Genomic DNA, 15,884 nt, shown 5'->3' with positions numbered 1-15,884 from the left:
GTATATTTGGAAAGATATCTCTCTAGCAAAGAGGGAGTGTTGGAGATATCGCTTTGAGAGTTATCTTTCTCCCAATTTGAAATATATAAATAATCTATTTTTTGTAGAGGTCATCGAAGAGTCCTCGATTTGAAGGGACAAGGCATTGATGAGTCAAGAGTCAAGACAATGAAGGTTCAAGACAACAAAAGGTCTTCACTCTGTAACGACAAGAAAATGAATGGTCAAGTCAATTTTTTCTTTTCTATAGGAAGTAATTTGCTGATAGATTTTTTGACACTCTTTGTTGAGTGATTGTATAAAATGGATATTTCATTTATTATTTGCAGATCACAGGGATGATGATCATTGCTTCGTTTTTGGCCTAGTTTTGGGCATTTTGCAAATCTGTCCATTTCCCTTTCATTAATAAATAGATTCTTCTGTGGTGGCGTGTTTTCCCCTCAAGTTGGAGGGTTTTCCTAGGATAAATTGCTATGCTTTGAGTTCATTATTTTTTCTTGTATTTATCTTATTTCTGCTCATGAAATGCAACATGTAGTCAAAGCCACAATCAAGGATTATCTTGTTTCATACATTGGACAACTTGTTTATGTTAATTTTTGAATTAGAAATACAATAAATGTGCGACAATCAAAAAGACACCAGAGATTGTTGAGTAACATGAATTGTTTTCAGTAAATGTACTAACATTGCCATTGTAATTGATATCTTCCAAATGTAGATGTAACGTCCCCTTCTCCGCGCTAGGTCTTACTGACACCTTGTTGGTCTATCTTCCCATCTAGATAGGTTAACGACATTGATCATGAGGATGCCAACCAGTCATATGAGTTTATTTGGTTTCGTTGGGGAAATATTTAAGTGGAGGAGCTTTTCTATAGTTAAGTCACTTAATTTTATAAAGTGGATTTATAGAGTTACTTTATGACTTAAAGTCATTTTATAACCAAAGTAACTTAAGTGACTAGAAGACAAAAATGACTTTTATTCCGCATTGCCTAGTTGTTTGTATTTTCCCTCATATCGAGGTTATAAAAGCAATGAGCTCCTTGGAAATTGTCACCATGAAATATACTATTATGCAAATGAAAAGGGTTGCTTAAATGTGATTGGTTACTCTTCAGGACGAAAACCCTCGACATGTTTGAGAAGTTGGACGTAGCCCCAACATCTCATTGAAAGTTGTGCTTAGAATCAGGCAAGAAGTTGGTAAGAGAAATTGGGCTCAGTTGGTTCCATTTTCAGAAGTAAGTCTACTAACATTTCTAAGCATTTGGAAGTCTTGATTATAACTGGAAGGTAATCACATTAGTTGTTTGCACAATACGTTGGACACCAAGGATCGGAGGGCATTCAGTCTGAATCACTAAGACGTAAAGGGAGATCATATCCATTGCTGCTACTGTAGCATTACAGAGTTGTTAATAGAAATCGCAGGGTCAGGAAGGCGGCATTTGGGAGTATACACATTTGTTATATTAATACCCGTTTTGAATCAAAATCTCCATCGACAACAAACAACCCTCTTCCTTCAACGTGGACACGCTAATTTGTTGAGAGAGGCATGTGATAGTGACTGCAGGAGGCATTGACTCTCTGTTAGCTTCCGGCAGTGTAACCGAGCTGTATGTTGATTGGCAACTAATTGCGGAGTGCGATTAGAGGCCTTGACAATGGTATACAGGGACCACGTATTAGCTGAGGGATAGAACACACCCATCTGGGAAGGTCGGGTTAGCTATTGGTGTAAGGGCAGACGGGACATGGGTCATCGAAAAGGAGTCAAGCGGTCAACAGACTTTCTCATGCACAAAATCTAGGATTCACAAGCTAGACACCTACCTGACACTTAAGCCCATGTCGGAGATAGAAGCCATTAGATTTGCCACATTGCATTTGGAGGGAGCAGCCTATGATTGGTGGCATCATAGACTGGTCACCTAGGATCATAGTCTCATTACATCTTACGAGACTTTTATCACCCGTTTTGATAGGAAGGACATTGAGGTCTACTATAGGGATTTGGTGAAGTTGTGATAGGGTGGATCTCTAGATGACTTCGTTGATGAGTTTTAGTGGATCTCGGTGATGGTTCCGGATATGACAAAACAACATAATGTAATGTTGTTCACTGAGGGCTTACAGGATAGATTTAGAGGTTTGGTCAAGATTCTTAAACCAAACATGTTGGATGATGCTATTAAGATCACACATGATCTAGACTCACCTTCTTCGATACTACAACCTCCTAAGAAATCTTATAAGAGGTCTACTTCGTTCCATTTGAACAAAAATCAACATACGACTTGCCCTCCTAGATCGGACTTTGAGATGCGCTGGGTTTGAAAGAGAAAGTTACCGGTTGACGACATACCCGAGTTTGAAGTTAGAGTGGCAGGAGGTAATAGATTGAGGTGCACAGGGAAAGTACTAGGGCTTTCGATTCACTTTAATGACTTTCTTCTAGAGGCAGATTTTTATGTTGTTGATTTGGATGGATTAGACGCCATGCTGGGAAGACAGTGGTTGCAAACTATCGGCAGGTACACAATTGATCATGGTAAGATGCAGCTAGAATTCTTACAGGATGGCTGATAGGTGATTCTCAAGGCCATGCCAGAGAGTGAACCCAGGTTGATTTCAGCTCACAGGATGGAGGCTATTATGAGAGATGATAGCATGGAGTGGGTAGGACATTGCTTCATTTCCTCTAAGGCTTCATTTGGTTGAGGACAACAACTTCATGTAGACATTCAACCGGTGCTTGATAAGCACAAGAGGGTTTTTGAAGACATACCACCAAGTATTCCCCCAGATAGAGGGTTTCAGCATATCATTGAGTTAGAGTAGGGCACCAAACCCATCATTACCACTCCTTAATGTCACCCCAGACACTATAAAGAGGAAATAGAAAAGACGATTAAGGAACTCTTAGACATGGGACACATCAGACCCAGCTCCAGCCCTTTTGCTTCTTCGATAGTTTTGGCGAAGAAGGATTGCACTCTTCGAATGTGTATTGATTACCATGCCCTCAAAAAGAGGACCATTAAGAACAAGTACTCGATTCCCCTCGTTGATGAGTTACTAGATGAATTACATGGGGCAATCTATTTCTCGAAGATAGATCTTAGATCTGGATAACATCAGATATGGGTGCATGAGGAGGATGTGCATAAGACAGCTTTCCGATGCCATTATTGGACACTGAGTTCTTGGTTTTGCCATTTGGGCTCACTAATGCGCCGGCCACATTTCAGTCATGTATGATACATATTTTTAGAAAACAGTTGCGCAAGAGCATGTTGGTATTCGTTGATGACATCCTTGTTTTCAACAGAACTTGGGAGGAGCATTTGCAGCACCTAGATGAGGTACTTAGCATTATGGAGGAGTATTCATTGTTTGCTAAGGAATCAAAGTGTAAGTTCAAATTGATTGAGATTCTTTACCTTGGACATGTGATTGGCGTAGATGGGGTGAAGGTACATCAGGAAAAGATACAAGCGATCCTAGATTTGCCATCTTCGAGGAACATATCAAATTTGAGGGGCTTCCTCAGTCTTTTCTCTTATTACAGGAGGTTTGCTGGAGGTTTCTCTTAGCCATCAGCTCCCCTCACTGATCTCACACGGAAAGGGGCATTCAGGTGGACAAATGATGCAGAGGTGACCTCTGATAAGCTCAAGAAGGTGATGAGCACATGCCTGATTTTGAAACTTTCTGACTTCTCTCGCCCTTTTGTCTTAGAGTGTGATGCTTCAGGGAGCAGAATTGGCGTAGTTATGATACAAGATAGGCATCTGATAGCTTATGAGAGCTGGAAGCTCAATGACAGTGAGAGATTGTACTCCACCTATGACAAGGAAATGCTAGCCATTATGCACGCTTTAGCCAAGTTTTGATAGTACTTGGTGGGTGGCAAATTCACGGTTAAGATTGACCACAACAATTTGCCATATTTCTTAAAACAGAAGGATCTCAATGAAAGGTAGCAAAAGTGGGTCAGCAAGATTTAGGCATATGATTTTGACGTCGAGTATGTTAAGGCTAAGAACAATATAGTTGCCGATGTGCTTTCCAAGAAACCTTCAATAGTCGAGTGTTGTGCTATTTCAAAGATATCGACAGATTGGAAGTCCCAGTTACTGGTTGAGTATTCTAAGAATAGTTAAGAATAGTTAAGCTTGTCAGATCATGGATGGGCAGCTCTAGGGCAATAGGTACAAGGTAATTGATGTGATTGTTTATAAGGATAGGATCTATCTTGTGCCAGAGTCTAAGCTCAAGGAAAAATTATGGAGACTCTTCATGATGCACCATCAGCCGGACACCCAGGTTTTTTCAAAACCTATAGGCAGGTCAGAGAAAGGTTTTCTTGGAAGGGCCTCAAGGACGATGTCCTTCAACATGTTAGAGAATGCCGTACTTGTCAGCAGAACAAGTTGGAGCACGATTTCCCAGCCGAATTATTATAGCCTCTCTCTATTCCAACACAGAAATGGGAGAGTATCTCCATGGATTTCATTGCAGGATTGCGAAGAGTGCAAAACAAAGACACTCCATTTTTGTGGTTGTTGACTATTGACTAAATTTGCACATTTCTACGCTATAGTAGCGGATTGGTCAGCCTCTCAGGTGGCCGAGTTATTTTTTCGTCTACATGGTCTACTTCAGACCATAATGAGTGACAGAGAGTAGAATTCTCAGCATTTTTTGGCAGCAATTATTTAGATTGGCATGTATGGTGTTAACACGTAGCACGAGTTACCACCCACAAACAGATGGGCAGACTGAGATAGTAAACAAATGTGTGGAGGGTTATCTCTGAAACTATGTAGTGGGGCAACAGAGAGCTTGGGTTAAATGGTTATATTTAGGGGAGTATTGCTACAACTCCTACCACATGTCCATTTGGATGACACCATTTCGGGCCCTCTATGGTAGCGAACCTTTATCATTCATAGATCTAGCCTTACAGGACAACAGAGCACCATCAGCTGGAGATTGGATATAGGATCAACAGGACATCCTCCAGTCTCTTTGGGAGAATATCCTACAGGCTCAATATCAACAGAAGATGTATGCTGATCGCCATCAGATAGAGCGGAGTTTTGAGTTGGGCGACATGGTTTACCTTTGTCTCCAACCTTACAGGCAGAGTTCCTTGTAGAAGAGTGGATCCAAGAAACTTCGGCCTAGATTTTATGGTCCCTATCACTTTGTGTTCACGCTCCTTTCTTGTGTGAGTTTTGAGGGTCTTTGCTTTAATGGAATGGACCTCCAATCATAGAAGATACTGCCTTGATCTCTTCTTTTTCCTTTGATGGCACCCGCTCGTTCCATGCCTATCCCTCTTAGTTCTAGGACATACAATGTGATTTGCGTTGGTGGGTTTTCAAGGCTCTTGGGTGTTTTAAAAGAAGCTTTCTCAATCTTGTTTTATAAATGGAAGTTAGTAATAGTCCTGTTTCGTATTTGTGGCTTTGATACCTATTATCACAATATGTTGGCATTTGTGCATAACTTGAAAGCTTCTGTAGTGCTGCTTATTGCCCATGTTGAAGTCTTCATTGTCTCCATGATAATATAAGAGGCTCAATTATGGTATTTGACATATTAGATTTCAAATTAACATCATGACACATCTCAGATGATGTGCAAAGCTGGCCTTCTGTCTGCAATCAGAACTTCCAAAGTTCCAGGGACCTTTCATAAGATATAGAGGGGATATGGTATATGGTTCAAAAGTTTTATAGTCTTCATGCTTAGGATAGCTTAGGTAGATGGAACTGGGAAATTCCAGCAGTCTTATCAGTGCTGTCGGGTCCTTTTGTATTTTGTTGACTTTATCGAGTCAACTATCAAACACCCTATTGGAGCTTTTGAATGAGGATCATAGCAGTCTTATTGTAATTGAATTTCCTATGGTAGGCTGCAGTTAAAAACATGCCAACCTTAAGTTTTTCAAAAAAATTATTGTTGCTCATTATTCCGATTGCAAATTCTAATCATTTGGCATCTGGAAAACCAAACAATCTATAAATTCCATTCAAGAGCTAAATTTCATAAACCCCCAAAACGGTCTCCATGTGAACAACATGCCACAATGATGGCAATTTCTGGCTTTTTAAGTGAAATATGTCATATCTGTTGATATAGGGGTTCCATAAATTGCATATATGAGCAATGAAGTCAGCACTTTGTTTTGTAATTTTCTTCATTGTGTGTTTTGGTAAGAACGTATAGTTGTTAATAATCTAATATAAGTCTGTTGATTTGTTGGAAGTTGAAGCCAATAAATCAAATTAATGCATATTGAATCTTTTGTAACTAGTGTTTTCTCCATTTTTTGACATAAATCATTGTGGTGTGTCAAATTGTTTATGGATGCAGTTTATGATGGAGTTGATGGCCAATGGATCTGTAGGTGCACCGAAGAGCTATTCCTTGAACATGTCTGCTGATATTGTTCCCATGTGTGTTTTGTTAGAGACAAGTCAAGGCAAGGTTTATATCTCATTCTAAAAAATAATTTATTTTCAACTTTATTTGCTAAAGAATTTCTGGTGTTGATATAATTGTAGATAGGAATGGTTTAAAAACTCATTGAAAACTTGGTGGGTCAATTTTGTCTGATTTGGGATGTAACAAAAGTCCATCCTATACAAAATTCAGAAAACTGTAATAAACTTATAGATGACAAGAAAACTGGTGTTAAAAGTATAAGAAATGAATCTAATTCTTGCATAAACTGGAAAATTGTTGGAAATGTTGTTCTCTGTTGGCTGGAGAGTACTTAAAGCAAATTTAGTGAGGATTCACCAATAGCTGGGCAACGTGTTATTGAACAACTAAATGAACTAAGACATTTTTTTAAAGGAAATCCATAGGACATTTGACTGTTAGATAATTGTCACTGGTGTCAAAGCTTGATGCGTGCAAAAAGATATAAAGAAACTTCTGTTAGAAAAAAACATCATGCTGCTAGAAAGAACATGATCTTGTGTTTAAAAGAAATTGTTAGTGTTTGATATTGCTTAAAGAAGGTAAGCATTGCCAAGAAAATGAAGGAAATCAAATCACCTAAATCTGGCAGTCACTTTTCTAAGAAAGCAAGAAAAAAATGTTTCAGGATATGATAAGATAAACCAAATCTGGTTTATGTCATAAAATGGAAAACTGAATTTGTTAAGAAAAAGATTTAATGTGACAGAAAAAGAAAGATTTAATGTGTCATAAAAAGGAAATTCAGTGTGATATAAAAATAAAGATTTTATGTAGATATAAAAGCAGATTTGATAAGTTTTCATGATCAGATTTGGGTGTGCAAGAGATTTTAAAATCTTCTAAGAGCAGCGCCATTTTTAGTAGTTTTGTACTTGAAGAGTTTAATGGATATTTAAGAAATAAAAAGAAAAATTCTGGTTATTTTTAATTTTAAGTGATTTAAAAATCAAAGATAAAGAATATAAAAAAGTTTTGCTCAAGCAGAATACAGAGAATTATTTTGAGGAGAGTATAGAGATATTTTTTCAAGCAAAGTTTATTGTAGGTCAGCGTCTCATACTGAGTCGGTGCTTGTAGTGAATTGGAGGTCACTGTCATGTCCCCTTTTCTAGCTAGTAGGTTTTGTTGCGCTATTAGCCTGTAATGTCCCCACTTTAGCAGTCGACCAAGTGTGTGTGCATTAGCCTAGTTCTACATGGTCCCGAGGGCTAACGAAGGGTTTAAAGGGATCTTAGAGTGTTTTGGCCTAGTCATCTCCAGTTTGGGCCAAAATGGAGTTGATTTACTCAGTGTCACGCATACTTAAGATTTTTAGTAAGTCAACAGGGCACAGGGGAGGCTAGTTTTGGTGATTGAAATTGATACTCTTCGGCGAGAGCTTTTCGACGAGCTATCACTCGTGTTGTTCGGAGTCCGATAGCTAATATATTTTTATGCCTGAAGTATTATTAAAGTAACATTTAATTTAGTTGTAAAATATTAAAGTGTTACTTTAATATTAAATTTTATGGGAATGTGTGCAAATCAAAGGGGGCGCCTAAGGGAGACATAATTGATTGTTTTAATATGTTTTATATTGCACATCTTTTGTCCCACATTGCTCATGTAAGTTGAACCAACCCTTGGAGAAAGAATAAAAGGGAGCATTATTGGCTTCATTCGGCAGGTGGAATATGAGAAGAAAATTGATGTGCGAGTTACAGATTTGTTCTTGGCATTAGAGGACGTCTATCCTCTTTTGTGACATTCTAGACGTCATTCCCTTGGGGTTTGAACTTTGGAATTCATTGCTATCAGCTTCATTAATAGGCAGATTGGGCACATTTCTAGCTACAGGTGGATTGGGTGTTTTCTCATATCATTCTCACTTCTAGTCCGATGCTTATGCCATTGTGAAGGGATGATTTTATGAGGGTCTTGGAAGGCAGATTTTATTGTAGCAGCACTGTAGCACGCCACTATTCATATTACTCTAGCAGCAAGATGGGAAGTCATTACTGGAATATTATGTTATAATGCTGAAGTAGTTAGTGAGTTGAAAAGTCTGCTATGTATTTGATTTTATTAGTTTGAAAATTAATATTATCTCAGCAGTAGTTCAATATTCAATTTGCATATTATTATAAATTCTTTTTTGTTCATGTTATGTGGTTTCAAATCTATGCATAGACATAAAAACAAACAAACATTTTATTTCTGGAGCAATAAGGGGTTTAAACATTTAATGGAGAAATTAAGAGTTGGATGCAAATTATTTGACTAAATTCCTATCAGTAGTTGGTTCAGTTTTTGGTCATTTCTAGGGTGCCAACTACAATGGTATCAGAGCTTTATGTCTTGCCATCATGTGGAGGCCTTACAGGGAATTTGGAATAGTTGGATAGAGGGAAAAGTGTTTGACAAAATGTCAAAATACTAAAATCAGAAATAAAATAGGTTAAGAATGTATATTTGACCATGTGACAGAGGCCATTTACTTTTGCCATACCAGAGCAAGACAACAAAGATTCGGACTCACAGAGCGAGCAATCTAGTTCATACGTGCAGGTGGACATAGAATCCAGTCATATAGACACAGAGGAGATTTTTTTGAACAAGACAGTAGTATGGGTGATCGAAATGACAGGAATACAGGACTAGGCGGAGGTAGGAATGCTGGTCCAGATCAGGAGGTCATGTTCAGATGGTTACTGGGTACGTTAGAGGAGGGCCATCGTATGCAATAGGAGCAGAATAGGTGAATGGATATGATGTTGCAGCTTATGGCTAGACAGATGGGCGTCAATATTAATCCAGGTGATGCAAACAATAATAATGGAGGCCGAGGCAACAACAATGGTCCTGAGAATAACCTTAATGGTAATAATAATGGACATGGCAACAATGGGAATGAGGTTGATAACTTTAGACAAGTTGTACGCCCAACTCGGACAACGAGCTCGAGACCTCTTCTCCCAACCTTTACACCCAGAGATCCAATTCAACCAGTAAACAAACTGCAGATTACCGAGTTACAGGATCAGTTCAAGAGGCATTGGGAGGCTAGTGGACAAGAGTTTCAGGCGGATATTTCCCTCAGAGATTATATGGATGTGAGGATGAGACACATGCCTAGAGAAGGAGGGGGGAATCAAAACTTTGAGTTGAGAAAGAAAGTTGGAAAACTTTCTTTACCTTATTATGATGCGTTAGGGAAGATGATTGCACGAGCTTGGATGCAGAAGGTAGATACATACTTCCAGCTGAATCCTATGCCTAAGGAGGAGGCTATCAAGTATGTGGCTACTCATTTGGATGGCCCAACGCATGAGTGGTGGCTCCATGACATGGTAACCTTGGGGCATAATTAGATCACATCTTACGAGGAGTTCACTGAGAGACTCATAGAGAGATTCGATACCAAAGATCCTGAGTTACAGTTGAAGGAGTTGGCACAGCTCAAGCAGCGGGGATCAGTTGAGACATACATCAGTAAATTTCAGAGGTTAGCTGTGTTGGTTACAGGTATTTCAGAGAGGAGATTAGTAGTGCTATTTATGGATGGACTCTCAGATCCCTTGAGGGGTTGGGTCAAAGGGCATGATGTGACTACATTAGAGGAGGCCACTAAGAAGGCTCGTGACTTAGCACCTTCTTTTAAGAGCAGATTTCAGCCTAGGGATTTACATATGAAGAAGGATAAGGATAAGGACAAAAAACCTTTTTACCAAGATGCATAGCCAAAAGGGGATAATAGGAAGTTGGCTAATGACACCTTGAATGAGTTGAGGAGGAAGAAGTTGTGTTGTCATTGTAGAGAGCCTTGGGACTTATCTCATAAGTGCCCTCTCAAGGTTAAGGCAAATCAAATGTTGTATTTTTCAGCGGAGGAGTCCCAGTCAGAGGGGGAGGATCAACACTCTGATTTGGATGAGGGTAGCACTCCAGAGGAGAATATCATTCCTAAGGATGATAGGTCGTTGGTACGATTGACAGGGGCTCAAAAGACAATCACATTTAGGGTCAAGGGTACTATCCAGGGGTAGAAAGTGATCTCTCTCATTGACACTGGGGCTACACATAACTTCATAGATGCACGATTGGTAGCCACGAGAGGTTTTCAGACTGAGAAACATGTTGGGTTTGGAGTCATGGTAGCTAACGGTGACAAATTATTATGCACTCAGAAGATATCTAATCTTTACATCAGGTTTGGAGATGGCTATGAGTTAGAGGATGGGGTGATGCGCATGTGCATCAATTATAGGGCACTGAATAAGAAAACAATAAAAAACAGGTATCCCATTCCTAGGATTGATGAGTTGCATGGTGTACGCTTCTTCACCAAAATCAATTTACGATCCGGATACCACCAAATCAGGATGAGAGCAGAGGACATCGAGAAGACAACCTTTCGATGTCACTATGGCCACATCGAGTTTATGGTTATGCCATTTGGGCTAACCAATGCACCTGCCACATTTCAAAGCTGTATGAGCAGGTGTTCAAGGGGCAATTGAGGAGATTCGTCTTGATTTTCTTTGATGACATCTTGGTCTTTAACAAGACTTGGGAGGAGCACTTGTAGCATCTAGAGGAGGTGTTACCTATTTTGGATAGAGAGTCATTGTATGCCAAGGAATCGAAATGTGAGTTTGGCATGATCGAGCTCCTTTACCTTGGGCATATCATTAGTGCCGATGGTGTTCGGGTTGATCCTGAAAAGATTAGAGCTATTGTAGATTGGCCTACTCCCACAAACCTCACATAGCTTTAGGGGTTTTTTGGTTTATGTGGTTTTTATAGGAGGTTCGTTAGGGGATTCTCATAGATTGCGGCACCTTTGATAAATCTTACCAAGAAAGGAGCCTTTACATGGACAGAGGCAGCGCATAGATGTTTTGACCACTTCAAACAAGTGATGTCATCTTGTTCGGTTCTAGCTCTACCTGATTTCACGAAGCCATTTGAGCTTCAATGTGATGCTTTAGGAGACATGATAGGAGTAGTATTGATATAGGAGAGACACCCCATTGCATTTGAGAGTAGGAAGCTCTGAGGAGTTGAGAGGAGTTATTCTATCTACGATAGGGAAATGTTGGCCATAATGCATGCATTGACCAAATTTCGATCATTTTTGGTAGGTGGGCATTTTGTAAATAAAACTGATCACAATAGTATTAAATACTTCATGAGCCAGCGTGATCTTAATGACAGGCACTAGAAATGGGTTACTAAATTGCAGGCTTATGACTTTCAGGACAGGGTTTATTTGATCCCTACATCACAGTTTAGAGAGGAGATTTTGAGGGCATTTCATGATGCACCTACAGCTGGGGATCTAGGGGTCTTCAAGACCTATAGGTAGATCTAAGAGTGGTTCTGATGGAGAGGGCTCAAGGATGATGTTCAGAGGTATGTTAGGGAGTGTGCAGTTTGTCAACAGAATAAGGGAGAGCACACGTTTCCTGCAGGTTTACTACAGCCCTGTCTCATTTTGGACAGGAAATGGGAAAGTATTTCTTTGGACTTCATCATTGGTTTACCACGAGTGCAAGGAAGAGATTGTATTTATGTGGTGGTAGACAGATTGACAAAATTTGCTCACTTCTTTGCTATTCCTTCCACTTATACAGCAACTTAGGTGGCAGATTTATTCTTCAGAAAGGTTTTCAGGTTGCATGGGATATCAAGATTTATTGTTAGTGACAGGGATAGCAAGTTCATGAGCGCCTTTTGGTAGGAGTTGTTCAGGTTGTGTGGTTCAGATCTTACACCTAGTATGAGTTACCACCCTCAGACAGATGGGCAGATGAAGATAGTAAATAAATGGGTGGAAGGCTATTTGCAGAACTAAGTGACTGTGCAGCAGAGAGTGTGGGTCAAGTGGTTATACATAGGGGAATATTGTTACAATACCACATATCACATGACCATCAGGATGACTCCATTTATGGCATTGTATGGGTATGAAGCACCCAGTTTCATGGGTTTAGTTTTTGGGGAATAGCCGAGTGCCCAAAGCCAAAGACCTGTTGCAGGATAGTCAAGATATCGTAAGAGCGCTCAAGGAGAACACACAACATGCTCAAAATCAGCAGAAGTTGTATGTTGATCAGCATAGGGTAGAGCGCAGTTTCGAGATAGGAGATATGGTGTATTTGAGGCTACAGCAATATAGGCAGTCATCGCTCAAGACGAGCGGAGCAGAGAAGTTGAAGCCTAAATTTTATGGTCCCTATAGGGTGATTTGCAGATTGGGTGAAGTCACCTATGAGCTTGAGCTTCCAGATGGCAGTCGGGTACATAATGTATTTCATGTGTTGAGGCTTAAGAAAGCCATTGGTCAGAGTGTAGTTCCTTCTATAGATTTACCCCCTTTGGATGAGGAGGGGAAGCTCGTGTTAGTGCCTGAGGCTATTTTGGACCCCTGAGAGAGGAAACTCAGAACCAGGGTAGTGAAGGAGTATTTGGTCAGATGGAAAGACTTGCCGGAAGAGGATGCTACATGGGAGAGTGAGTAGGTTATTTAATAGGATGGACTGAGATTGCTTGAGGACAAGCAATTTCAAGGGGGGCGGACTGTAATGTCCCCACTTTAGCAATCGACCAAGTTTGTTTGCATCAGCCTAGTTCTACATGGTCCCAAAGGCTAACGAAGGGTTTAAAAGGATCTTAGAGTGTTTTGGCCTAGTCATCTCCAGTTTGGGCCAAAACGGAGTTGATTTAGTAAGTTTCAAGCATACTTACTATTTTTAGTAAGTCAACAGGACACAGGGGAGGCTAGTTTTGGTGGTTGAAATTGATACTCCTCGGCGAGAACTTTCCGATGAGCTATCACTTGTTTTGTTTGGAGTCCGATAGCTAATATATTTTTATGCTCGAAGTATTATTAAAGTAACATTTAATTTAGTTGTAAAATATTAAAATGTTACTTTAATATTAAATTTTATGGGAATATGTGCAAATCAAAGGGGGTGCCTAAGGGAGACATAAGTGATTATTTTAATATGTTTTATATTGCACATCTTTTATCCCACATTGCTCATGTGAGTTGAATCGACCCTTGGAAAAAGAATAAAAGGGTGCATTAGTGACTTCATTCGGCAGGTGGAATATGAGAAGAAAATTGATGTGCGAGTTGCATATCCGTTCTTGGCATTAGAGGACGTCTATCCTCTGTTGCGACATTCTAGATGTCATTCCCTTGGGGTTTGGCTTTTGGAATTCATTGCTATGAGCTTCATTAATAGGCAGATTGGGCGCATTTCTAGCTGCAGGCAGATTGGATGTTTGCTCATATCATTCTCATTTCTTGTCCGATGCTTATGCCATTGTGAAAGGATGATTTTACGAGGGTCTTGGACTGATTGAAGGCAGATTTTACTGTAGCAGCACTATTCATATTACTATAGCAGCAAGATGGGAAGTCATTACTGGAATATTATGTTATAATGTTGGAGTAATTAGTGAGTTGAAAAGTCTGCTATTTATTTGATTTTATCAGTTTGAAAATTAATATTATTTCAACAGTAGTTCAATATTCAAATATTCAGTTTGCATATTATTATAAATTCCTTCTTGTTCATGTTATGTGGTTTCAAATCTATGCAAAGATGTAAAAACAAACAAACATTTTATTTTCGGAGCCATAAAGGGGTTTAAACATTTAACGGAGAAATTAAGAGTTGTATGCAAATTATTTGACTAAATTCCTATCAGCAGTTGGTTCAGTTTTTGGGCATTTCTAGGGTGCCCACTACATAGTGTCGTTGGTAGAAATTGTGTATTAGCCGACAGGTCCCTTCGGAAAGGAAATTGTGTATCAGTCGACGGGTCCCTTCGGAAAGGAAATTGTGTATCAGTCGACGGGTCCCTTCGGAAAGGTTCTTGTTATGTAGTCGACGGGTAAATAGTTTGTAGCGACATGTTGTATGTGGCCGACGAACTCTTTCAGGAAAAGTTCGGCAGTATTATTTATATCCCATCTGGGATCATTGTAAATCATCATCTACTATTAATGAGATCATGAAAGCATAATGTAATGTTCTGGCATATGTGAATAATAATAAGAAGAGTTATGCTGTTCGTGTTCATGTTCATTGTCTGTGTGCAATTCTTAATTAACCTATGTAGTAAACATTTGGCGCCGTTGCCCGATGGACTTGGTACGCAGGCAGGCGGATATGAATTAAATGCCAAATCAATTGAACAAGAATAAGAATAAGTTGAAGGAAAAGGATGACATACGCATTGCGTAGGAAAATTTAATTTTGGCTCAGCAGACAGAGCGTCGAAGGAGATTTCAGAAGATTGCCGATGGAAACAAGAGCGCAAAAGGATTGTTGAAGGCGATTCGATTGCGGCTCGTTTTGGTGGAAGAAGCGAGGGAGGAGTTTTTGAACTTGCATACGCAATGGGAAGAGAATCCTGACGGAAGGAGATCGACTCACACGGCTCAAAGTGCCGAAGGAGCACGAGCGTGGAGTGACCTTTTCGTTCGAGATATACTTCTGGAACGAACGGCTTAGGTTGATGAACCCTCTTCACCAAATAGCACGGAAGCCGAAAACAGCGTGGACGCCGAAAACAATGCGGGTGTAGAAAACAGCGCGGGTGTTGGAAATAGCGCGGGTGTGCAGAACAGCGCGGGAGCTTAGAACAGCGCGGGTGCTCAAAACAGCGCGGGAGTGCAAAACAGTGCAAGTACACAACAAAACCCTCAACATACAGTGATAATGGCAGGTCCGAAAGAAAAGTTGCCTAAATTTGATGGTGATGAAGCAGCTGATCCCATTCGACATTGTAAAACATGTGAAACGATCTGGAGGGCAAATGGCATAACAGATACAAATGAATGGATCCGACAATTTTTCGCTACTTTACGGGGTGTTGCGATTGATTGGTTTACTGATACTGATCCACAAAAGTTAAACAGTTGGGATAACATTAAGAAGGAGTTCATCGTAGAATTTCAACTTCTGTGCGATGATAATGAAATTGTAGTGGAGATATTCAATACCAAACAAAAGAAGAATGAAACTGTACGGGTCTTCGTGAGGAGGTTGAAGGACTTAATCAGTAAAATGGAGAATAAGCTGGCAGATGGGCTCCAAAAAAGATGGTTCATTGAAGGCCTTCACCCGAAGCTACGGAAAAAGATGAAGATCGTGCCACCATCGACATATACTGAAGCATACAATCGGGCATTGAACCTCGAAAGTGAACAGAAGACAAAGAAGAAGAAGAAGACCAGCTCATCCGATTCAGATGACGATGAGCCTTCAGGAGAAGATAGCAGCGACTATGAAGGCAGTAGCAAGAAAGTCCGTTCTCTTCAGAAGGACATGCTTCGGATGATGAAAGAGTTCAAAAACATGAACAGGGAGACT

At 39.9% G+C, this 15,884-nt stretch overlaps 1 protein-coding gene across 5 annotated transcripts in view; it reads left to right on the top strand.

Moving 5' to 3' along the window:
- Window positions 1–15,884, top strand: part of LOC149577327 (uncharacterized) — a 131,034-nt gene that overhangs the window by 69,340 nt on the left and 45,810 nt on the right. For all 5 annotated transcript variants that reach the window (XM_089823465.1, XM_089823464.1, XM_089823468.1 and 2 more), the window contains one exon: window positions 6,400–6,513. In XM_089823465.1, the coding sequence (XP_089679591.1) occupies window positions 6,400–6,513 (114 nt within the window). The remainder of the gene's footprint in view (window positions 1–6,399; window positions 6,514–15,884) is intronic.

The sequence above is a fragment of the Cupressus sempervirens genome, chromosome 1, assembly GCF_028749045.1.
Source record: "Cupressus sempervirens isolate cs-2001-9-10 chromosome 1, ASM2874904v1, whole genome shotgun sequence".
NCBI classification, from domain to species: Eukaryota; Viridiplantae; Streptophyta; class Pinopsida; order Cupressales; family Cupressaceae; genus Cupressus; species Cupressus sempervirens.
The sequence above is the reverse complement of the archived record's forward strand: the minus strand, read 5'-3'. Positions and strand labels throughout refer to the sequence as shown.